Here is a 26,305-nt window from a genome sequence, read left to right as displayed (position 1 = left end):
TTTGAATTTATATTAACACGAACTCTATTACATTTTGCTATAAATTTAATTGCATCTTATCTAAGATACATATCTTTAAATGCATTAGAAAAGAAAATGAGGAACGGGTTAGAAAAAACGGAAAACACTGCCAAATTTATTATAATTTTGTTTTTATTATATTAAGAAAGATATTTAAATAGAACAGTTTTATTCAAAAGGTCTATATAAAAGGAAACAATATACCAAAATTTGAAACAAAACTAGACAGACATTAATATACATTATAACATGTTAACACATAAAAAACTTAACATTAATACATTATATATTTAAATTATTCAACAATAGGAAAGTCTATCAAACGAATACATGTAAATAATTAAAATGCATATTATGCCAAGACAAATTGGAAATATTTTATCTTAACATATGTTGCATCTTTTGACAAAATATTTCTGACATGTACAAACATATTAATGCATTTATTGGCAATAAAATTCATTTAAATAAAAACTACATGATACGTGTTTTTGTTACAAGATCATATAAAATCACTTTAATACAATTTAAGTATTTTATTAAAATAATTTAGTTCCTGAATTTTTGCTTTTAATTGTTCGTTAATTTTTTATAATGCTATTGTTTTTCTATTGTGTGTGTGTGTTTTTTTATAGTAACCCGTTTGACCTATGCAGACCAAGATAAGCCGGCACATACACGTATGTGTCATCAACATGTATCCATGGTATCCATAGCCAACTATTTATTCAGTAGTTAGTTTTGAAATTCTTTCTATAAACAAATTATGATTTTGACTATATCGAATTAAAAAACGACAAGGGCATGTAAGATATAAATCGTGGTAAGTTTTAACTTATTGTAGGTCATTGTGTCATATAATGTTACCCTTAAACCAAGACAGCCTAAAGAGCAATAGACCTTACGCTAACAAAAACAGAAAGATTCTCCCAATCGTTTTGTCATGAAATGAAAAAAATAGAGATTATACAACATGCGTAGATTGTGAAACAGCACCTTGAATTCAGACAATGTCCTGGTTTAAAGTGTTCATGGAGTCTTGTAATCAAATTGTGATTTAAACAAGACTCTCTTGAAAACTAGGGCGTCTTCTTTTAGATCCACTATTTGTTTCATTTGAGTTTCTAGATCTGTTTTGGTTTGATCCTGCATACATTTTTGTACGTGGTGAATTTGTTTTCCTTGTTTTGCTTTCACCGATATTCCTTCTTGGTGAGATCAAGTTATTATCATGAATATCACATGAAGTTTTGATATCATTTACTTTTATGTCTGTAATGATATATTCATTCTCTTCATTCAATGAATTAGAAACACTTTTATCCAGTGATAGTTTTTTAAATGTCACATGTTTGTCATTAACATTGTTAGTTATAACGCACGATTTAGATTGATCATCGTTGTCGTTCAGTTCACTATCATTTTGTAAACAGAGGTTACTATTAACATTCACACTTATCTCATGATTGTTGCATACATCTTTATTATTGTCGTTGATAGTCTGTTGCTTGCTTGAAACATGATCAGTGTACACATACTTGTTGTTAAGATTATCTGTATGTGCTCCTGATTTTGTCGGATTCATAACCTCATCGATATTGCTTAAAATTTGCTCTTTTGCCTCTAATAATTCATTAACGTCATTTTCTGTTCCATCAATATCTTTTGACATTTCGTTAAGATTACCAGAATGGCTATTTGGTGTAGGACTCACGTGTATAATTGAGTTTATTACCCGTTGTTCGGACGGCTTGTGATTGTTTATATTGTCAACAAGTACTGGTGGTGTACTTGAGCGAAACATTGGAGACGAAACAGTTGACACACGTTTTGTAAATTTGCTAGGATCCAGTTTTCCCTTCTTAGCACCAGCTTTAAATTCGTCAATTGACAAACTGTAAATGAAATAAGAATATTAATTGTACAACCTATTTATAAATTGAGGGCAGAAAATGATTTAGAGAAACTAAACGTCACCACCTAATAGGTTGAGATTATTTATTAAAGTCGGCTAGTTGCGATCATAACAATGATCTTCATCAGGTTAAAACTTATATATAACTAAAATGTGAATAATTCAAATCGAACTTGTAATGTATATGAAACATATCAATTTCAGCATAAACGCTTTATGAGAGTTAAAAAATTACAATTTTGAAATTCTTAAAAAAAAACACATTTTTTAAAAAAGGTATGACAGGCTAAGATTTGGTTTGTGACAAATGTGGACTGTTAGGTCTAAGGCGGGTAGTTCATGTAGTTTTCTACAGTCTTCATCATGTTTCTCGGAATGCTTCTTATTTTTCCTCTCTCTTTTTAAATTAATTCTAATTATACTTAATTTGTTACTTAATGTAGAGCGCAAATTTTTAGTTATTTTTTCAATAGATCCAACGAACATGTGTACCTACCCATGATTGTCTCCACTTTATGAAGCAAAATAGAAAACATAATGCAATCAAATTAAATATATAAGCGAAAGACAAATGACACAAAGTAGTAGAAGATATATTAAAAATGATTACATTACTTTTGTGCCAGGCTTTATATCGTTAACATAAATAGATGTTGTACGTTATGAAAGTTCGTACCACATTTTAGACAATGTTTAATTCTTTATGAAGTAAATGCTGACGAATAAAGCATAGATGAAAATAAAAGTGGTTATCTATTCATAACAACTGTCTGCAGTTTCATGCATATTCGCTGTTCGATCGACATTACTAACTTCTGCTATCAGTAAACATGCATAATACGTTATTGTTTATCTTTACAAAAGCAGCAAAGTTTATGTAAGTAAACTAATTGGGAAAGGACCTGTTCTGCGGGAACATTTGTTTTCTAGAATAAATATAAGAAAATAAGAAAACACATACTTAGATAGAGGCGGAGGATCGGGTAGATCTTTCTTGAACTGATCTTTTCCAATCAACCAGAACGTCTTGGCCATGCCTTTTCCCTGCAATTTTTTTTTTTCAAATATATCACATACATTCTGATGTTTTTTAATTATTATTTGTTTACAAGAGAGAGGGCTTTGTTATTAGCTTGCTTTAAACCACTGTAATCCATATATAAACTCAATAAAAGTAATCCTGCAGCATTATCATTTTTAACCGTTTGAGGTAAACAACAGGGTTTCCTCTTTCAAAAAACATGACTTTACATATTCAACCCTTTGAAATACTTTTAATATATTGTTGACAAAATTTAGCGTTCCTTTTAATAAGTTTATGATTCTAATTATGTTGTTATCATCAGAACAATAATTAATTGAACAAAATTTAACTTAAAAAATAAACAACAAACATAGCTGCCAATTAATCGTAATTATCCCTTAGCTATACACAACACTCCAAAGTGATCAAAAGGTTTCCAATTATCCGGATATCAACAAGTACAATGTTTGCCAAGAGCTAATTGTTTTAGTATTTCCAATTATTGTGAACGCTATCTTATATGCATGGTTCTGATAAAATAGTAGACAATTAGCATTTCATCAAATAAAATGTGATAAATATCTATTGATGAAGAGAAAGTGCACCTAATTAAGAGCTCATTCGCTTTAAATTGCTTAACAAAGATAATTACGCATGTCGTTTGTCTTTCCTCTCCGCAGTTTAATTAATTATATCACTATCTTATCAATTTTATTACCTTAAAAACTTAAATTAAATGACAAAATTTACAGGTCCTTGTTTTATTTATGAAACGTGTTGTGATTAATTGAATCACCACTAAGCTTTTAATCAACCATAATTGGAATGAACATTTATATTCTTCACTGACCTTCAGCTCAACTTCGCCTCGATATTCAGTTTGATAACCACCAAGTAGATCAAGTATTGTTTTAACAGTTTCACTGATATGTATTCGATATGCTGAAACAAATAAGTTTAAAGTTTTATTTAACAGGATGCAATCTCTTTAACTGCTTCCTTTTTCCATACATGGAATAATAAGATAATTGATTAGACGACCAAGATCAAAATGAATGTTCAACTATCCAACAAATGATGGAAAATATCATCTTCATATCTTGATAATTATATCGTTAAAATGACACAGATAGTTTTATTTAAAGAACAATTACATATACAAAGTAATCCACACAAAGAAAGAATTATTCATTGTCATTTTTGATTGATTAGTCTGTTTAAACGACAATTTTAACACAAACGTTTGTCATATCAAACCGGCAGCTTTTCTGGATAACAATAACCAATAATTATTGTCGATAATTACTGATTACAAGATTTTGAATCAGGGTTGGAGACAATTTAACATCACTCGGAATGTCCAAGATCAATTGTCTTCGACAAACGAACAAGCCACTCGTGGATTACATATCTGATGTTTGAGCAAAAAATATTGCATGTCGATATAATTATATGATTATTCATATTATATCTTTACCTGCACCGGTAGATTCCATCCTCGAAGCAGTATTTACAGTATCACCAAATAAACAATATCTCGGCATAGTAAGACCAACAACTCCAGCCACCGCTGGCCCTGAAAAACATAGTGGCATATTTTGCATCTTTCGTAGTCAATGGCCAATAGGTCTTTCATCAAATTTACCTTGGAATTAAATATTAAGCTACTTATAAACGTACAGCTACGAGATGCAAAATGCAAATTATATTCTGTACGATAGCAGTTCTTTCACTACATTAAACTTTAAAAACGTTCACATTACTGTATTTCGGAAGATTTTAAAATATTTAATGAAATTAAAAGTGTGGCTATATCAAATACCTGAATGAAGTCCAATTCTAACCCTGAGAGGCACTTCCGGCATATGTTTTATTGTGAAATTTCCGCATTGTGAAAGAAGATCTAACGCCATTGTTGAGATTTCGCCGGCATGCCGATTACCGTTCCTTATCGGTAAACCACTGCAAACCATATATGCATCTCCTATTGTCTCAACCTAAAACATAAAACAGTTACCTTAAATAAAGTCTAAAATTGGCAAAATGTAGAAGGTTGCAGATTCAATATACAGTCGATGTCCAAAGGAAACGTTAAAAATTAAAAATAACTTTAACAAGTTATTGCTTCTGATTTTAATTTGTTGTCATTTTGAATTTGCTCTAAACAACGTTACACCGATCGGAATCACTTCATATAGACAGTTAGACTATTTGAATATCATCGATGTGAAACGACTCATCAAAGTGGAATCACTTATCAAAAGCTTATACTTTATTAAATACAACTTCGTCCCTGTCAGAACATAAACAACATGTAGATTTTTCTAAGAATTCAAACTTAAATGAGTCAATCGCACTGACAATTTTAACATTTTAACTCTAATGCTTACTCTGCTAATGTGATTAGCCTTTGATACAAGTATACAGGCAGGTCGACTTAAATACCCGTTTAGTCTGAACAGGCAGTTTAATGTTGGTAGCTCGTTGTTTTTGTAACTCAATAGTGAAATCCCTAACAATTTTATTGAATTTCAAAGCACACGCCCAGTACACAAAGTAAAGAAGATTAGGGTTCAAATGAAGGTTCTTACTTTATAAACGTCATATGCATTAATAGTTGCATCAAACATCGTATATAGATCATTCAGAAGGTCGACCACTTGCATAGGAGTACTGTTGGCAGAAATTGTTGTAAATCCGACAATGTCGGAAAAGTATATTGTAACTTCAGAAAACTGTTCAGCCTCTACGTTACGTCCACATTTCAAGCTATCTGCTACAATTCTAAAATATCAAATTATCTTCATAATCTCATCAAATAAATCATTAAATAATATAAAGAAGAAATTTAAAGAAATATATTACACATAAAAATATCAAACCAATTCAGAACTACGATACTGCTTACTTATTCTACTTTTGATGCACCTGGAAGCTAAGATTTGCGAAAAATATGAAAAACAAGATCAACAAGGAAAGGCGGCGTTCAATGAACGCAACCCCCATATGACCCAGCAACAAGAACCAACGGCAAGGAGCCCAGGCGGACCCCAAAATGTCTTTCACAGAATACAAATGTTTATGGAAAACAAAATGAATGATGTGCATACGTGACGATGCATATAGTAAACTCAATTTGTACACTTCAAAGTGTGACAAAATAAGAAGAAGATAAAGAATTGTATGATTGACAATTAAGTTTGCGGAGTTACGAGAATAAACTTCTCAGATAAAGGGCTTAAATTGTTATTGCAAACTTTCTTTCTACTTCAGATGAAGTATATCACAACATTGATTGGAACACATATAGAGATGTCCTAGAGGTTACAATCTCGATAACAGACATTCGAGGTTGTATAGTGCACATGAAACATATACATACAAACAGTGCTCTGTTTAAAAAATACACAATGCTCTGACAATAACCGACAAATTTGTTGTATACATTTTCATTGTTAAATATCTCATTTAAAGGTTACACTGCTATGTCTACGATATCTTTATTTAACCTAATAGCTGGCTAAAGTACGGTTGATATTCTAATTGCAAAAGGGAACAAGTATAATCTTCTTTTTATAAATATATATTGTTTTTCTACGAATGATATTTAACAAGTTTAGACAGTGTTTACAAAGTCTGGTAGATCAGTATAATTGCAAAGGAGTAAAGTCTTCTGGAAAGAATAGGTCTATTCTCTCTGTATCCCTGAAGTCCCTGAAAACCCTGTATAAATGGTAATATCTAGCTTTTATTGGGAATATACTATTGTCTCTCACCTTGGAAGCATTCGATATAAAAGAAGCTCGGTTTTCTTCTTTTCCTCCTCTAGTTGAAGTGTTCGGTCTTTTACTAGGTCTTCTAAATCGGTTGAGTATTTCTCTAACATCCGGAACATGGTGTCGACTATGTTCATTTTTCTAAACGTAACATAACAAAATTATCTTATTTTGATTAGATAGAGAAAAACAGAATCCCTTTATATCGCCCAAATCGAAAAACATTTAAAAAATATTGCAGGCTCGGTTTGATCGGAAGGTACTGGAAAATGCAATATACCGTCCACGCCCCTAGCACCGGCTTACAACTTTTTCCTTCATTAGAAGATAAAACATTTTTGTTATATGAACATAATTTAATAGTTACTTTTTAAGCTACACAATTCACAATTATATGTACAGATTAGATCCTAGCATTACAGAGTCCGGTTTATCAAACTGATAGTTCATTTAATATATATAATTATCAAAAAATAAATTAACTTTAACGATGAATGAATAAAATATATTCTGACTCAGAGTTTTCAAGTGAAACAAGCTTCTACTAATATGAGAGAAGGGACCTTACTTCCCGCCGGTAAAGGTTTTGAACTGTTGATAAATCTCTTCCATTCCGGGCCGCATTTCCGGATTCTCCGTCCAGCAAACTTTCATCAGTTGTATATACTGCGGTGGCGCTGTACCATGACTAACTGATGGTCGAAGTAATGGCGGAGGATGTTTCAACTTTTGTAAAATTTCTGCATAATTAAAGTACATAGTATATGTGACAATGAAATAAATTACAATATGTACACAAATGAAATATGAAAAAGCAAAATTCATTACTTTAGATAAAATGCAAAAATCTAACACGTCAACTTCTTCCTCCTGTTTAAGTAGGGCTACATTAAACCAGATTAATGTCTTTTCATGTCCAATTTTTATATTTCTGCTGAAAGCTTGTCATTTATAACGAATAACACTTGGAAATGAATTACATTTGGGAAGGGTAAAGTACTAAAGCTGATAATGTGTGAGCTAACATCTCAATAAATTACTTTAATCTGTAGAAGAAGCACTTGAAAATAACTAGAGCATACATTCGTGAGAAGCTCTTCTAAAACGAATACAATCTGGGCTTTATTGAAAGCAACGTTGACAGAGGTTTACCATATAACAATATCTAATCATTTAGGTAGTACAAGTATATATCGAAGTATAACAGTCATAGGCATGCAACGTGACTCAGTGGAGGAACATATTAAAGAGTCACAAACCATTCAACTTTTACAAATATCTTTATTCTAGTATGATAAAATATATATGTCAACGCTTTCAGCGATATAGGGTAAATGCAACTTGCAGGCTGGTGTTTTAAATGAGTCATGTGCTTCTGCATAAGCAAATGTATGCACAAGAGTGCATAAGTTCTATCCGTGCATAATTTTTATTCCGTCTGATTCGATTATTCTGCGATTTATTATTTGTGTTTCGTATATATAAACTGGCTTTGGCATGCTTATAACGGATGAGTCCAATGTTATTTGACAAATTGTGTTTGATAATGAAATATCATGAATTGTATTGTATTTAGCAATTCTACATGATGCCCGGTGGCACACATATTATAATAATTTGCAACAATGGTGCGTGATCGCGTGATTTGTTAGGTTAATTTATTTTTTCCCACTCTTCTGCGTACTGAGCTTTTATGCAATAAAATAGTAGCTATTGATAGAATTAGAGAGAAACCAAATTATAACTTTCAGAATACAATTTGTACAAGTTCACTAAGGGATCATATCACGTTGGACCTTAAATAACCATTTCTGGCCTGATGTTTTTTGTTGTTGTTGTTTTTCAGTTTTAAAATTAACCATTTAAGCAGTATTGTGAAAAATAAACATTAAATTATTTTAACTGTGTCATATACAGAAATATGGAGAATAACCTTTTGCAATCTAACCTACAAAATCTATACATTGTATTAAGAAGTATGCACGTTTACAACTTGGCCACCTTTCTCCATGAAAAAAATAAACTTGTGTTACTGCCGCATGCAAATAAACTACGATGTTCTCACCAGTAGGCGTCAATCCGGAAGTACTGTAGGGTTCTGATCTTAGGACGACACACTGCATAATGATAGATATACTGTAAACATCTCCTTTTTCTGAGCCTTTAAGCCCAGGAACCTGATCTCGAAGATGTTCTGGTGCCATGCACAACAGATCTGAAATTGATGAAGTCAACTTGAAGTTAATTGAAGAATACCTCGGACTTATTGTCAAGTTTAGGTTAATTTAAAGAATACCATTAAATAATTTTATTAATGTTAAATATTTTGTAAGAGAAGATCTTGAAAATGAGGTTTCATATTATAATTCATTGTCTTAACATTTAGGTAATTAATTAAGTTGAATCGTTATTTCAATTTGCCTTACAAGTTCGAAATTAAAGTGGATCGTTTAACTAGAACACATGACTGCACTTGAAAATGATTAATACAAATTGGATTGTTTACCTTTGTCTTTATGTTTTGGAGTATATTTAATAGCACCATAGAAGCTTGGAAGCCCGAAATCCGACACCTTGAGTACCCATCGACTGTCTATCAAACAGTTGCGACATTTAAGATTTCCATGCCACCGCACGGAACTGTTATGTATATATCTGACACCCTTAAAATAAAATATTACATCTAAGTATTTTGTTGTTGTTTTTTTTTCAAATAAATCTTATAGCGCTGTATGGTCCACCGTGTTTGTATAAATGTCTCTACATATTGCATCATTAACTATGCATGTTTCAATCATCTTTGTGATTTCTTTAGAAGAATGTTTTACTTTTAAAATTGTTTGAAATTTACATTTTTTATAATGACTGTCAGTTTTTATGCATAACTATTGTCGATTGTTATTGTAAAAGATGCACTTTAGATAAATGTATTTAAATAAAATGCGTTTTCATTTTGTTACGCGTGACATTACCAATTTCTCCGTTTAAATCAAATATAAGATTCTTTACATCGGAAACAACTTTTATGTATTGACTTGACTTGTAAACGACAAGCATTTAATGCATAACGTATGGATAAACCTTATACGCATTATGCTAGTTCCTGTTTACATTCTTCATCTTCATTAAATATGTAATTGTGTGTATATGTAAACTTCACTTACCCTTATGAGATCTGTAAGTAATGAGACCTTGAAGTCCCAGTCAAGCTTTATATCATGATTTTTGAGAACATCCTGAAAAATAGGATTATATAATTATATTTATAATAATAATAACTATGGTCGCTTTGTTTAATTACTTTCCTGTAGTCCATTCCGCTAGCAATAAGGTGCTGTGCCAAAAAACTTTACAGAACAGGGTCATGGCAATTGGCCTGTTGTCGTTCTGTTGTTAACCGCGCGAACGGAAGGAATTGCTGAGTTTGTTTTGTTCTTATATTTTAATTAACAAAAACGCGCCGCGCGAAAAGGCAAACAGTGAATTTGCTTTGGATAGTCGATAGCGGAATTAAAGCAAAAAAATCATGGAAACCGTTCCAATAAATAAGCAAGTAATTAAAAAAAAACAATTACACGCCGTGCAAAAAAGCGAAACGTGAATTTGGTTTGTTGTTGCATTTTCGTTATAACAACTGAACAACTCGTCGTGTGCGAAACAATGTGAAACGTTTTTTTTTCTTTCTTTTTTTGTGGGAGGGGGGTGAAAGCCAAGTTACACACAACAAAAACGAAACAATTAATTAGAAAAACATACGTAAGCAAGTATATTTATAAAAATAGAAATTTAACACACTTCTTAAGAATATATTGATTACTTTTTTAAGTCTTACATTTAATAAGACCATTTGCTTTATAGTGTCAAACAAATCATATCTAACCTCAAGACTACCTCTGCTGCAAAAATCTGTTATTATTGCTGGAACATGCTGGTCGTCATAGAAACCAACAAATAAATTCACGTTTTCATGCCGTACATCTTTTAGCTGAAATCATATATTATTGCAAATGTCATCATTTATTCGACTTGAAAAAAAAACCAATAAAACAAACGAATATCAGATCAGAATATGAACAGAAATAATGTTCAACAACAGATTTAGTTTCAAGCTATCTCAAATTTTCTAATTTTCAAGTAAACTCAAAATATTTAATAATGCTGTACAATTTGAAACTATCGCAGCTGATTTAATGCATTCATTCAAAGTTAGATATTGCCTTCGTATGTCGTGGTGTTATATTCTTGTAGTGTCTTAAATACATAATGAGACAGTAAACTGATATCTTGGAGGGCTGGAAATGAGAGCAAAAAGTAAAGTTTAACTAATATTTAGTTTTGATTATGTTAATAGAAAATAATATCGTTAATTATTTAGTACATTTGTATTTGTTTTGAAGTAAGTATTTGTAAATATTAGTAAAATTTATATAAAAGTATATGATTTAGAAAGAAATTTTAATTGGACTAGAACTTAATACTTACCGTTTTTATGACCTGTAGCACCTTACTTTTCATTTCAAAGTTTTTAATATTTAGTTCTTTAACATGAACCAAATCGCCCTGTAAAAGTGAAAAACGATTCCGTTAGTGTAACACCATTAATAATGCATATGTATACAAGCGTACATAATAGTCAATATTTTTTTTCTTTTCGTGTTTCTTGTTTAATAAACAACAAAATGCTGATTTTACAGTTACTTTGGTTATGAAGCTTACAAAACTTTGAAGTAAATCTAATACCCAATGGGAAATATCGACGTCTTAGTAATAACTTCAGATAAATTCTACAAACTGTCACAATTTCATCTTCTCTCTTAAAATATTTATGTTTTTTTAAAGATATATTGCCGTTAAAATTTCAGAAAGTATCTGAAAATATCTACGTTTCAATGACACGACAGTAATGTGTGTGTTATTGTCATAAAATGTTATGAAATATATGATGTAATACTTTCATTATATAAAGATGTTATTGTTACGTTAATATATGTTATATTTACTTTATAAGCTGTTATGTTTACATTCAAATGTTAAACCTACTGTATGAGGTGTTAAACTTACATTGTAATATGTTTAATTGACATTATAAGATGTTATATGATGATATGTAAAACTTAATAAGAAAACTTAATAAGATTTTATACTGTCATTATAAGATTTTATACTGACATTATAAGATTTATTACTGTCATTCTAAGTTTTTATACTGTAATTATAGGATTTTATATTGACATTATAGATATGATACTTACATTTTAAAATTTCATACTGACATTATACAATTTTATACTTACATTACAAGATTTTATGCTGACATTATATGATTTTATACTTACATTTTAAGAAATTATACTTACATTTAAAGATTCTATACAAAAAAAATTATAAGATTTTACACTGACATTAGAAGATTTTATACTTTCATTATAAGATATTATACTTACATTATATCTTGCTGTATCCGTTATATCAGCATATTCATGGAGACTAACCATTGACCTATTTGTTGCTGTTCTGCCACTGGAGTCTTTTATCAGATCTGGTCTGTCTATCAGATTACTGTTACCATTCATTATCTATAAAGAACGAAAAATAAATAATTTCCTGAAATTTCATTTTGGAAAAGTGTTTTGCGTTGACAAAAACAACTTATTTGAACAAAAACAAATATAGATCTATATACTTTGTACGATAAGTAGCAAAGAAAAAATAAAGGTAGATCGTTGACAACAATCACCCGTTTATTGTCTTTACAAAACTGAATGTCATTTTATTTATTCAAGTATTATTGCAACATTTTATTTTTATTGCAATATTTCTTGCAGCAAGAATTGCTTAAATAAGCATTTGAGGATCTCTTTTGAGCCTGTTTCAATCTAAAAAATACTTAACATGTATTCAATACTTAGTTAAAGAAAAGTTCTTTGTGTGCTTTGCGTATACATTTCATTCACAAAACATTGATTATTTGAAGTCTATAAACTTTATGATTATTTAAATGAGTGAAATGAGTTCCAGTTTCTCAGTTTATTATTCCTATTCCTCGTTCCATTCATTCAAATGGCAAATATTCAATGGTGTTGGAGAAATATATAATGAGGAAAGAAATGAATTACAAAACCAGTTCGCATACATATCCACTTTTATGCAATTTTCTGAAAGTTTGTGTAATTGTGTCATGGTCTTGTTTAAAACAGAAACTAAATGCAAGGTTTCATTATTTATTCAGTGAATATGTTTTCAGAATAGAATGATGCTTAAATAACATCACAATGTTTTCGAGTTGTTGTTAAGATTCGGTTCCAGAATTAATAAGAGAAAAACATAGCTATAATTAGATCTGATGACAGAAAACACAAAGAAATTGGATGTCTCCATTGATTACTTGGTGATTGAAAAAATATAGCATTGTTAAGATTGTGAATAAGGAAGAGTGAGGAGAATAAATCTTTGTGAACTTTGGTGTCACAGATAAATCTAACGTTGTTGAGTATGGTGCCACAGTAAATCTTACTTTGTTGAATATAGTGCCGACGATGAATCTACGTTTGTTTCGTATGATGTCGGAGATTAATATAACTTTGTCGAGTATAATGTCACAGATAAATTTTACTGGGCTGAGTACTTTGTCACAGATCAATCTAACTGTGTCGAGTATATGGAGTACTGTGTATCAGATAAATCTTACTTTGTTGTGTATGTAGCACGGCCAATTCTAACGTTGTTGAGCATGGTGTCACGAATTAATATTTTTTGTTGCGTATGGTGTCACATATAAATGTTACTTTGTTGAGTATTGTGTTTCAGATAAATATAATGGAGAGAAATAAGAATCCTTAAAGAAAGCCCAACACGGCAAAATCGAAAATGTTGCAGGCTCGGTTTGATTGAGCCTGTTCATGGACGGTACTGTCAAGTGCAAACTACCGTTCCGCCCCCAAGCACCGGCTTAAGCAGAATTCAACATTTAACATGAACTGGTAAAATTTAGAATTTTGAAACATCCGCAGATTGCTGAATACGGTGTCACGATTAAATCTTACTTAAACGACTCACCTTAGATCCTTTTTGAACGTCACGTTTGGATAAAAAGACGAGGTCGTCTTTCGATAACAGAACTTTATGTTGACCTTTAGACATATCTCTGTGTATAATCTTTCGCCTAAATCAAAATATGAAAACAAATATTATGCCAATCTAGAAAGAGTCTTTATATTCTATCGAGGTACATTCTTTAAAAAGAAAGTAAATGAATTTTCATAAAACAGATTATATAATGGTCATAGCACCATTAAAATGTAACAGAATGAATCCGTCATTTGTTTATTTGTGTTGAGTTTTTATACAAGATCAAGTCACATAGCACCATAAAAGAAAAGAAATCAAGAATAATTTTTATATTTAACATAAAAAAGTTGTGTAATGTTACTTATAATCTTTTGATAAATTTGTATGCCTCTGGATTCATCAGATTTAAGCTATTTTTATTTTTGATTATATCATCGTATACATACCACACAGTAATTATTGCAGTTGCTACCCTGGCAACAAACAAGACAGCTATGGCAATGGCAAGAATATAAAGAGCATCTAGTCCTCCCTCTGATTCTTGCCTGCAAGAAATTAAATGGAAGCATTGGTCGGGACCCAACACAATATTCTTTGGCCATCGAACCTGCAAAATGTTGTTGAATCATTCAATAAATAGATAGGCGGTAATACAGATTTCAACAATTCAAATTCAAATCTTCACGTTTATGCATAACGTTTCATTTTTGCGATCAACCATTTTTCGCCTGAGATTCGACATTTAACTTTTTCAATATTCTTAACAGCAATAAAACAAGAATAATCGTGTCGAGCGACATACTTACACTTTCTACTTCTTCTATTAAAGTTTCAGCACTTCCTTTCATTCAAGCAACTTATGTAACTTAAATGTTTTGCGAACTAATTTGTGTAAAAGTGTGTCTGGAAGTCAGAGTAAATCAAAACAAATCAGAGGGAAATCAATCTTAACAAATTTCTTTCTAAAAAGATTAATTTGTGCAAAATCGTCTAAAAATAAAACCCGAGAAATTTGTAACGACGCTAATGAATAAACCAAAGGTCACATCACAAAGTACAAATCTAGAGAAAAAGAGAAGCAGACCAAAATTATTAATAATTGTGCCAGTAATCATTTTGATACTCATCTAAATAACGTCCTTGGACGCCTTCAGGGTTAAATATCTATTTTTTACTTGCATCTTAAAGGGCTAAACACAAGATAAAACAAAGAACGGTACCTTTGAAAGTCCAATTATTACCCAATTACCGTCTGAAAACTGCTTTATTTCCTACACACGATCTTTTTGTCATTGTTTGATGTTCATATCACTCAGAACAAAATCGAATAGAATATTATTAGAAATGTCAGTTTTAAGTGTCCCGGAATATAACAGAAACGTGATATTGCTATACTACAAAAATAATACTATATTTAAAATGTTTATAAAAAAATGTTTCATCTTCAAAAAAGGAAAACACGTGAAACATATTTATGATAAAATACTTTGTATTCATTTTGTTTCAGCATTTCAGTTGTTTTGTGTTTTCTGTCACCCATAGGAGCCCATTTTATAGCTTCGTTGTAGCTTCTGGAATTTAAACCCCCTGAATAATGCATTTAAGTTAAACATCGTTCCCCTTTAATAAAAACGTATAAAGGGGAATTGGTTTTTTTAAATTTTTTCTTGAAAAACAATATAAAAGGAATTTTTTTTCGGGGGCTTTACTTAAAAGTAATATTTAAAAATTTTACTTTTTTAAAAGGTTTGTGGGGGAACAGATGAACAAAAATGTTCTTTTTAAAAAAGGGATTTTATTTTAAAACTATTTTTGAGGCGCCAAAAAAATCCTGAAAATTTAAAAAATACCAAAAAAATTTATATTTGATTGGTTGATGTCATGTAAATCCTTTGTATTGTTAAAAACGCTGGAATAATAAAATTTTGTTTGTAATATCTTTTCCCAAATGCCCGTAAGTTTATTTTTATTTAAAAAATTGCAGTTGAAAAGGAAAACCTTGTTCTTGGGTTTGTTTAGGTTCGGACTATGAGTAAAAAACGGTTAAAAGAATTTTAAATTTGGGCCCAAAATGGTTTAAAATGAAAAAGGGAAAAAACTTTTAAAGGGAAAAAAAGGGGTGTTAAAAAATGTTGCTTTAAATTGTGTTAGGTTGGCCCAAAATGTTTTTGGGTTGACTTGCGTTTGATGAATTGAGAAAAAGTTTTTTAGATTTGCATTTTATTCCCTTTTAAAATTTAAAAGGGAAGATCTAAAGTAAGAAGAATTTTCATTGGTTTTTTTAAAATACAAAATGAAAATCTTTAGAATCTCATTGCAATTCAAAATTGATGTAAAGAACAGTTCTTAACTAAAATAAAAGATATAGTTTTTGCCATTATGAAATAAAATGTAAAGGATAGTTCTTAAGCAATATGTACATTACAGTTCTTTAACTTTCTAGTTAAATTGCTCAGAAATTTAAGTTATGCTTAACAATACTTCTTGCATTCAGATATCATTACATTTATTAGTGAACTGTTTATGTTAGGTAAGAACTTACTGGGTTTATTTTAACTGCAGATCTGAGTTTAAAATTGTGTCAAAAATAATCAGAATAATATCAGAACATATCAGGTACTCTTAGTTTATCAAATTCATTGTGTCTTATATATTATATGATTATTGATTTGTTCAATTGATATATGTTTATAGTTTTTATAAATATTATATCTTTGCATATTAATCAAGTATTTTGTAACAAAACTGCTTTCCCGACTGTGTAGATGTTGGTATATAAATTGGGTTCACTTACCGAAATGCCAGAGGCTTGTTAAGAAACACATACGTCTTAAATTGTTCAATTTCCCAAGATTACTTATCCTACAAGAACTTATTACGTCAATGTTATACCAGCTATGCTATGCTTACATTTCTATATGACTTTGCATTAAAATTTAAGAACTAACATGTGCAAGTTAACAAGTTTTTCTTCGGCCGAGTATCTTTTAATATACTTCTTATTTTATATCATAAGTAACAATGTGCACGTGTTTATTATGGAACAGATTGTATCAGTATCAATGCTACGTGACCGTTTATTCATATAAATTAAATAAGCGTTACATATTTCCGGTTCTGTTAAACTTTTAAACTCTTTTAAAAATGTACACATACTACATGTACTACTACTTCTCTATTAAGTGCAAGCGCATACAGAACGGGCCAGGTCAGATAAAGATGTTACACTTTATAGAGAAGTAGTAGTTTGTGTATACATTTTAATGATCACATAGTTCAAATATCGCTGTCAAGGTTAACACATACGCCTGCTGAATAAAATCTTTCAATAGACTTAATCAAACATTAATGTATTGCCTCAGGAGATAATTTGTTAATTCCGTCTTAGTCTGGTTCTTTTATACATATGCCAGCATTTAGCATTTCATTGACTTGTTAAACAAAAGAACATAATAAGCCCTTAAAGTGACATTATGCTCATATTTTCATACTCAAGTTGAGCTAAATTCACTTTTTATTTTTAAGTTTGATTGTTGAAATGGTGTTTGACCAACAGTTTATTTTGGAAAATGTTTAGGATAAAATTTAAAATCTGCCTAAAATATAAAAGGACTGCCCCACTCTATTTATAAACTGAACGCTTCAGGTAAGTTCTAATTGATATTTCCAAAAAATCAGTTTTGATCCAAGGGTTATTTATTGTTTATGTGAAGTTAATTATCAAATTAAAATGAATAATGGCAATATAAAAACTTATTTTGACTTTCACCTATTCAATTACTGTTCACTTCAATGAACATAATGTCACTTTAAACGTGAACAAACCAATAGTTAATTTATTGTGTTGCAATTTCTAAAACGTTCTTCCGCAAGACGGGATTTCTTTTTTAGTTATTTTAACATTAGTCATATTTTGGATAAGTTTTGCCGAATGTAATCGTTTGATATGTTTGTTTATTCCGTATTCAAACAGAGTGACAAAAAAATGAAATTCCGTCCTCATCCTTTAAATTATTTCAATACAACGCCTATTAAAATATCCATTTTGTTAAAAAATATTTATTATTTGACATTGTTCTTGCATTTATAATTTTTTGTTGTTTTCTCTGTACAGTAATTTAATTTCAATAACTTGTTTAATTGCTGACACATTACATATTTTGCTGATTGCTGACATACATATTGCAAATGTGTTTAGTCTTTAATCTAAAGAAATAATTTAAATGCTTTAAATGAAAAAAGGGCGATAATTATGATCAAAATAATCAGTAGATAAAAGGTAACCATAAATATTGATAGAAGGTCCTGAAAAGAAATACTTAAAAGTAAATAAAAAAATCTGTTTCAGACTGATAGGACATTGTATTGTACAAAAATGAATATTTGAGGCAAGACATTTTGATTAAAAGGAAAAATCGATGTTCTAGATAACGATTTTTTTGTTTTACTTCTCTCGGAGCATATCTTTTAAAATTTAATTAAACCTAAATGGACTTCCGATAATGCATAACAAAGCTAAATTAGAAAAATAACGTTGTTTTATTGGTACAACAATTCTCTGTTACTTAATAGATTAAATAAGGCTTCTAATATGTTCTTATCTTCAAAGCTGAGCCAGTGTGATAATAAGCATTTGATCGGCTTGATAAAAGCTTGTACAAGTGGTCGTTATTATCCTATCAGATAATTAATTGCATACTTCCTTTACAATAACTGCGCGAGAATCAGATAAACCAAACAATCATCTGCTGCCATTCCACATACACTGTTTTGTCAATTTTAAATAATCTTATTTTAGATGACAAGTTTATTAAGGACATTATCGATCAGGTCGCATGTCCATAAGAATACCTTTCGCTAAAAATATCTCACACAACTTTGTTTGGAAAAGAGTGTCTAAACCGTTGATATTCATATTGTGTTTTTTTTCCTTTCAAAGCAATCTGTTTTCACATCACGAACGCTGTCTTTATCTTGAACACTAGGTTTTCTGTACAAGAATAGTTGCAAGGATTAGCCAATATATTAAAAACTAATACATGTATATACATCTATCAAATCCGTTGAGCGAACTGTTAAAATATGAGACATGGTGACTTTTTAAACACAACTTCAGTAAAAAAAAAACACGTGAATGCCCTTTCTTGTCCTGATTATCTTTCGTCCTTTTAATATAAAAGATATTTACAGATTGGGTGTCAGTTTTGTCGTGTTCGTTATTAAACTTTAAATTATTTTCTAAAACTCCTTGTCAATTTAGGATAAAATACTAAAAATACACAACAAACACAGAAATTGTGTTTGGTAAGGGGAAAACATAATAACAGCTTGATGAATACGACAAAGAAAATCTTCGAAAATGTGAATTACGCTTACAGTCATTACATTTTTATTTTGAGTTATCAAATAAACTTGAAGGACAGGCAAGAATAAACAGATCATATAATATAATGAATATTGAAATTGCAACACATACTTTACTGTTACGGAAATAAATTATCATAATAATACTTGAAATGAATTTGCAGCAGTACTGTGAATGAAATGAGTGTATTCATTGGAGTAAAGCAAGACGCTGTTTGTTTGTTTGTTTGTATCATTTTACGCCTTTTCCCAAAAGTATTTCAGTCATATAGGCGGGTAGTTTCCTAACCATCGTTTCTGAAGAGTTACACCAGTACTAGACCACCTTCCTCCGCCTAAACTACCAAAACATCCCCCGGGGATCGAACCCACGCCAGAGAGGTAACTGGATTAGAAGTAATCGACACTAAACCCTCGACCGCGGAGGCGGTGCGAGACGCTGTATTTAGCGATATGTCGATAAGTGAGATATCCACAGTAACGTATACACAAACAGGATTCCTAATGCCCAGGGTAAATTAAATGCGTTTCGTCTTTCAGAACGCACCTGAAGTAAAGCAAAATACTCGAAAGCTCCTTTTGTCTTTTATTCATTATCATTCCTTACTGATAACATATAACATGTAACCTAGTTTTAGTTAGCAACTTAACCGCAGCCATGGAACAACGCAAATATCGAAGATGTGCATTTTTTCGTCATGTCCTTTTATTGTCTGAATACAGATTAGATGTCATTTATTTTGTAGTTCGATATTAAGCTTAAGATAATTTTATCAATAAACGTGACACGTTTTTTCATTATACGTTAAAAGAATATTGGAAAAAACTATACCATCAAACTCAAGAAGAGTGTTTGACAAAGGGGAAGCATGAAGTAGATTGCTCGATAAGATAAAACGAAAATGTACATGAAGTGACTTAACTCTTTACATTTACGTAAATAAATTATCAAAATTCTATAAAATGTTTCGAAGCAGATGTGTGAATGAAAGACATTTTGAGTTAAACGTTGGTTATTCTACTAATAACATAAAATCTTTTTTGATCATATTTACTACCCATATTTGATTCAGCTAGATAGAAACATTTTTTTGATGTGTTCATAATAACCAATCAATAAAGCTATACTATCTAAAGAAGGGTTGAAATACATATTTACATGTACACAAAAAGAAATGACACGCTTTATAAATTCAGCGTGTTGTGTTGATAAAAACATACCTGTTGAATAGCTTGTTGTACGGCTCCAAAGTAAGGCAGACCGTTTCAAATCATGTTAACCTTATTTAAGCTGCTGGAAAACAGAATATTCCCTGTGCAATGAGAAAAATGAACACAGTACTGTAGAAACAGATGATAAATTTAAAGTCTGTTTAATAGAATAAAGCAAAGTGTTAAAGTTGTAAGCCAAAATGCCTTATAAAAAGTTTTTTAAACTTGGGAAATGAGCATACTAAACAAATATCTAGAATCTAGGAAATAAATTATAAATGAATTGTGTGAAACATGTTATTTCCTTGTTGCTTTAAGTTGTTCACTTTTATTGAAACAAAATTATACTGGGTTACTGATAATAGTTTAAATATTTGAATAATGAATATATTTTATCTAAATATAATTTGTATATTCGAACATATATGAGCATGGGTACATTTAGATAACAAACTTCATACTATAATCTTACTTGACCTCAATCTGAACTTATTCTTGTGTGTCTTCATGACAACAGGAAATAATAAGAAAGGAAAAATGCAAGTCTTTAAGTATCATTTTCATCTGATAAATTAGTAGTGACGTCTAGTTAATAGCATCAAACCTTGTTAAAATTTACATGACACTCTTATTTTGTCGCGCTTTGTCTATCGCTCAGGTCTTACAATAACTTTTATCTTCATTACGTTCCGCACATATTAATTAAACCAATGACCAACTTAACAATTGCAATCTGAGGGTTCGGACATATATATTCAAACATATTTCTAAAATAGGTTTCAAACTGCCCACCCAATCCGTACAGTTTATTATTTGTCAAGTATTATGTAAATGTAATGTAAATGTAATGTTTATAAATAAAATATTGTTTAAACTAAGCCAGTGCATACCGCCTCCGTGGTCGAGGGGTTAGAGTTGATGACTTCTTATCCAGTTACCTCTCTGGCGTGGATTCGATCCCCGGGAGATGCTTTGGTAGTTTAGCTCGGAGGAAGGTTGTCTAGTACTGGTGTAACTCTCCAGGAACAATGGTTAGGAAACTACCCGCCTATATGACTGAAATACTGCTGGAAAAAGGCGTAAAATGAAACAAACAAACCAGTGCATACAGGATCTGAAATTAGCAAAATGACTACAATATCGAATTTGTAATATTGTAAACGCAAAAACAATAACTATTAATAACTATTAATTAATTAAAGCTTCTGATCTTCAAAGCGGGGCTAGTGTGATTAGAGGCTCTTGATCAGCTTGTTGAAAGCTTCTAAAAACGGTCGTTGATTCCATGTGTAATTACCGCGAAGGAATGGAATAAACAAACATTTTAAACGCTATCACACCTAAAGAGGAATAATTGCAGGCATTGTTTAAACTGATTTTAGAGCAAACCCTATCGATAAGAACGCGGATCGCCATTGTCTTCATTTATCTTAAGTACAAAACAAAAAACAATATTAAGACAACTGGCTTAAGTTTAATTCTACTAAGTCATATCATTTGCACAAGCTTAACCGCTGTTAAATTTGTATAAATTAGAAATGTTTTATTGTACAGACACTATAAGAATAAAATATATTAATTAACAATGAAATGATTACTTTAACTGACTTCAAAAATATAATAAATTGTAGACTTATCATAGGACAAACGTAACTGTTCTATATCAAGATTAAATGCATTTTTTTAAATAGTGAAACAAGAACACATATTTCTCCTAAAATGTTTACTTTTATGGCGTATGCCAGGGTTACATAAACAGAAATAGACGAATGAAAACTACCTAAATAAATATATCTGCGTGATCTGAGAATATGATAATAGAATCAGTTAAAAAGAAATATAGGCTTGTAAAATATCAGTATGGCAAACACTCGTTTTATATCCTTAATCTATAAAGTGAAAATGCTGAAACACAATCTTTAGAGTTAACTTTACAAAAGGTAACAGTTCAATATTTTAATTTTTAAATTCATAAAGCGTTATCATAATGTTATTGTTTAATCATAATTATATTTAGTATGGAATTTGCAGGTTTGATTCTGTTAGGTAGCAGTAGTATTCTGTGCCACATTACACCATCCACCCGAGAACCTTTATGAGCCAAACTCAAACGTACAAATTTTAACTGTTCGTAGATGTTGAAATATGTACTTCAATGTGTTGAATTTTGGAGTACATGTATATGCTCAATATTAAAACAATGATTTATTAAAAGCCTTTAAACGTGTTTCCATTTGTAACCTTGAAAAAAATATTTCTGAATAAAATAAAAACTCAGTAGACACTATAGACACGTTGTCATGCTGCCATCCGACTAGCCAAACATGTTTTGGGTCTTCGTTTCCAAATTTATTTGATAAGTTTTCGAAGGACTTTTGCCCTGTAAACTTTTGCATTAACAAATTTGCCTTTAGGGACAGCAAAATAAATGGCGGGACCCTGTGTTGTGAAGACAAAGGCATATCTTCTTCATACTGATTGTTTTATTCCCGATACATGGTCTTTTACTAAGTTTTGTAGCACGAATCTTGTGTTGATGTTTACATTTTTGCTCATAAATATGAACTAATGTTTCGCCATCAGTGAAATTTGCAAAATACCATGCACTGTAATTTGGATACTGTTTAAGCAACAACATACCGCATTATACGTGACCCACTTCTGCTTATATATCACCAAAAAAGGAGGGAGTCTGTCTAGCCCAGATCTTTCTCCTTTTTAAATCACATTGCTGCAAACGATACTGTGTATCTTGCATTAGTGTGTGCTATTTCTTTCATTTTGGCAACCGTCTTGACAAACGTATAAGACGTTGGGCTTACTTAGGGGTTCTGTTTTCTTCTATAGTTAGGCCAGCGGGCATAGGGTGCATTCGTCCCTATAATGGAATTAATCAAGTCAACGAATTACAGATGAAAAGACATTTTGTTTTGTCCATACACTTTTTGCACCCTATACTAAGGAGACAACGGTTCTAAATATAAGATCGTATTTCATTGGCATACTCTAATCTTCTACCAACCAGTTTTGTATTACAATATACGCGTAGACAATGTATAATATATCCTTGTAGAGCTAACATGTATAACTTCTTGTATGGTTAATTTATGATTAAAAATTTTCATTAACCATCTTATAATGCCACTTCCTCGTCGCTTTAAGTATCATACTACCATAATACACGATAACAACACCTTTCCAGTTCATTTAGTAGCCAAGGGATGTTTAAAAATGATATTTTAATAGTTTTTCTTTGAAACGCAGCAACTTTGTTTTATACGTGCACACACATCCTAATAAGACGGGGATCCCTCGAAAGCAACGAAAAATAAATTGCATAATCAGTTTGACATTTGTCAGATCAGGAAAAGTGCATAGCACCGTGTTAAGCTGTATTCAATTAACATCCCTGATAGCTCGTATATTCTTTCAATTTATATCACTAATACCCTTTACATCGATAGTGTTTGCTGCAAATTGCACATTGAGTATTTGTCTGACTTTAATCACAGAATATTGTGATGACACCTAACACGCGACAGGAAATTAAAGATCATTCTCAAAGAAATAATTTCTAGTACTGCGTTATATATTGCATCCTTCCCTCATATATTGATTAAAGGACATGTTGGAAATATATCAAATTTGAGAAGAAATATATTTCTATGCTACATATGCTTTAGTCGTATTTCAAATTCTAAATCTCTTGGAATTATTTTTCGACATCGGTTTTGATTTAGTCCAAGCTGTCAATGAAATCAAATAGGTTGCTTACATTAGTTATCAATTTAATGACAACTTTGAGAAATCATTACATCAAATAGTCGAAATAAAAATTAGAGATAAAGGACACAACTTGTTTCAATAAACAGTCATTATATTACCTTACTATAATAACGATGATTAGATTGTGTTGATATTATAAAAAGAGAATCTTGTTTTCTTGCTTAATTTCATTTTTGTGTAAATCTATTGCATTCTAAACTGAAATTACTTGATAAATTATATGAAGGCTTAAGAAATTTGCCTAGCCGCATTGCGTGGTACATTTCGTTAAGTGGCCATTCAGAATACTTGTAACATGTATACATTTCAAAACTATGATTTGTCTGTGTTTGTTTGATTGTTTTTTTCGTCACACCGACACAGTTTATGTCATAATGCGACGTTCAAACTGGTGGAGTGTACTTCCGTGCCTTATTTCATGCATGAACGAGCGGGCTCCCAAACTATAATTATGTTAATATAACTTGAAATATTCTCAATTCAAATGAAGATCTTAAATCTTAATCAGTTTGAATTGTAGCTTTGAATTTATATTAACACGAACTCTATTACATTTTGCTATAAATTTAATTGCATCTTATCTAAGATACATATCTTTAAATGCATTAGAAAAGAAAATGAGGAACGGGTTAGAAAAAACGGAAAACACTGCCAAATTTATTATAATTTTGTTTTTATTATATTAAGAAAGATATTTAAATAGAACAGTTTTATTCAAAAGGTCTATATAAAAGGAAACAATATAATACCAAAATTTAAAACAAAACTAGACAGACATTAATATACATTATAACATGTTAACACATAAAAAACTTAACATTAATACATTATATATCTAAATTATTCAACAATAGGAAAGTCTATCAAACGAATACATATAAATGATTTAAATGAATATTATGCCAAGACAAATTGGAAATATTTTATCTTAACATATGTTGCATCTTTTGACAAAATATTTATAACATGTAAAAACATATTAATGCATTAATTGGCAATAGAAATAGTAAATGTTGTCGATAAATGTAAATTGAATAAAATAAAAACTACATGATACGTGTTTCTGTTACAAGAGCATATAAGATCACACTAGTACAATTTTAGAATTTGGTTAAAATCAATTATGTTCCTGAATTTTTGCGTTCAATTGTTTGTTAATTTTTTTATCATGTTTTTGTTTTTCTATTGTGTGTGTGTGTGTTGTTTATGGTAACCCGTATGACCGGTGCAGACCAAGATAAGCCGGCACATACATGTATGTGTCATCTACATGTATCAATGGTATCCAATGTCCACTATTTAGTAAGTACTTAGTTTTGAAATTCTTTCTATAAACAAATTATGATTTTGACGATATCGAATTAAAAATAGACAAGGGCATTTAAGATATAAATCGTAGTAAGGTTTAACTTATTGTAGGTCATTTCGTCATATAAAGTTTCCCTTAAACCAAGACAGCCTAAAGAGCAATAGACCTTACGCTAACAAAAACAGAAAGATTCTCCCAATTGCTTAGTCATGAAATGAAAAAATAGAGATTATACAACATGCGTAGATTGTGAAACAGCACCTTGAATTCAGACAATGTCCTGGTTTAAAGTGTTCATGGAGTCTTTGTAATCCAATTGTGTATTTTAAACAAGACTCTCTTGAAAACTAGGGCGTCTTCTTTTAGATCCACTATTTGTTTCACTTTGAGTTTCTAGATCTGTTTTGGTTTGATCCTGCATACATTTTTGTACGTGGTGAATTTGTTTTCCTTGTTTTGTCTTTCACCGATATTCCTTCTTGGTGAGATCAAGTTATTATCATGAATATCACATGAAGTTTTGATATCATTTACTTTTATGTCTGTAATGATATATTCATTCTCTTCATTCAATGAATTAGAAACACTTTTACCAGTGATAGTTTTTTAAATGTCACATGTTTGTCATTAAAATTGTTAGTTTATAACGCACGATTTAGATTGATCATCGTTGTCGTTCAGTTCACTATCATTTTGTAAACAGAGGTTACTATTTAACATTCACACTTATCTCATGAGTGTTGCATAGCATCTTTATTATTGTCGTTGATAGTCTGTTGCTTGCTTGAAACATGATCAGTGTACATATACTTGTTTTGTTAGATTACTCT

At 30.5% G+C, this 26,305-nt stretch overlaps 1 protein-coding gene across 1 annotated transcript; it reads right to left on the bottom strand.

The window, feature by feature from the left end:
- Positions 1 to 611: 611 nt before the first annotated feature.
- LOC132738637 (retinal guanylyl cyclase 2-like) lies at positions 612 to 13,893 on the bottom strand. Its single transcript, XM_060726196.1, has 15 exons — positions 13,793 to 13,893; positions 12,181 to 12,312; positions 11,219 to 11,296; positions 10,617 to 10,721; positions 9,901 to 9,972; positions 9,243 to 9,399; positions 8,802 to 8,951; positions 7,305 to 7,476; positions 6,737 to 6,877; positions 5,552 to 5,744; positions 4,783 to 4,957; positions 4,438 to 4,536; positions 3,811 to 3,902; positions 2,898 to 2,980; positions 612 to 1,916 (listed from the first exon to the last, which is right to left on the bottom strand). Exons 1-15 carry the CDS (start codon positions 13,874 to 13,876, stop codon positions 1,079 to 1,081), a joined length of 2,571 nt encoding a protein of 856 aa, XP_060582179.1. The 5' UTR covers positions 13,877 to 13,893; the 3' UTR covers positions 612 to 1,078.
- Positions 13,894 to 26,305: the final 12,412 nt, after the last annotated feature.

Source organism: Ruditapes philippinarum, unplaced genomic scaffold (assembly GCF_026571515.1).
Source record: "Ruditapes philippinarum isolate M1 unplaced genomic scaffold, ASM2657151v2 ctg3165_1_1_1_1, whole genome shotgun sequence".
NCBI lineage: Eukaryota > Metazoa > Mollusca > Bivalvia > Venerida > Veneridae > Ruditapes > Ruditapes philippinarum.
The sequence above is the reverse complement of the archived record's forward strand: the minus strand, read 5'-3'. Positions and strand labels throughout refer to the sequence as shown.

Excerpts from the sequence above, each read along its gene's own strand:
- LOC132738637 (XM_060726196.1), bottom strand. The coding sequence starts at position 13,876 with ATGTCTAAAGGTCAACATAAAGTTCTGTTATCGAAAGACGACCTCGTC. Across the intron at positions 11,297-12,180 it reads CGGATACAGCAAGATATAAT|GGCGATTTGGTTCATGTTAA; the intron begins GTAAGTATAATA and ends TCACTTTTACAG. Across the intron at positions 1,917-2,897 it reads GATCCTCCGCCTCTATCTAA|TTTGTCAATTGACGAATTTA; the intron begins GTATGTGTTTTC and ends TTTCATTTACAG.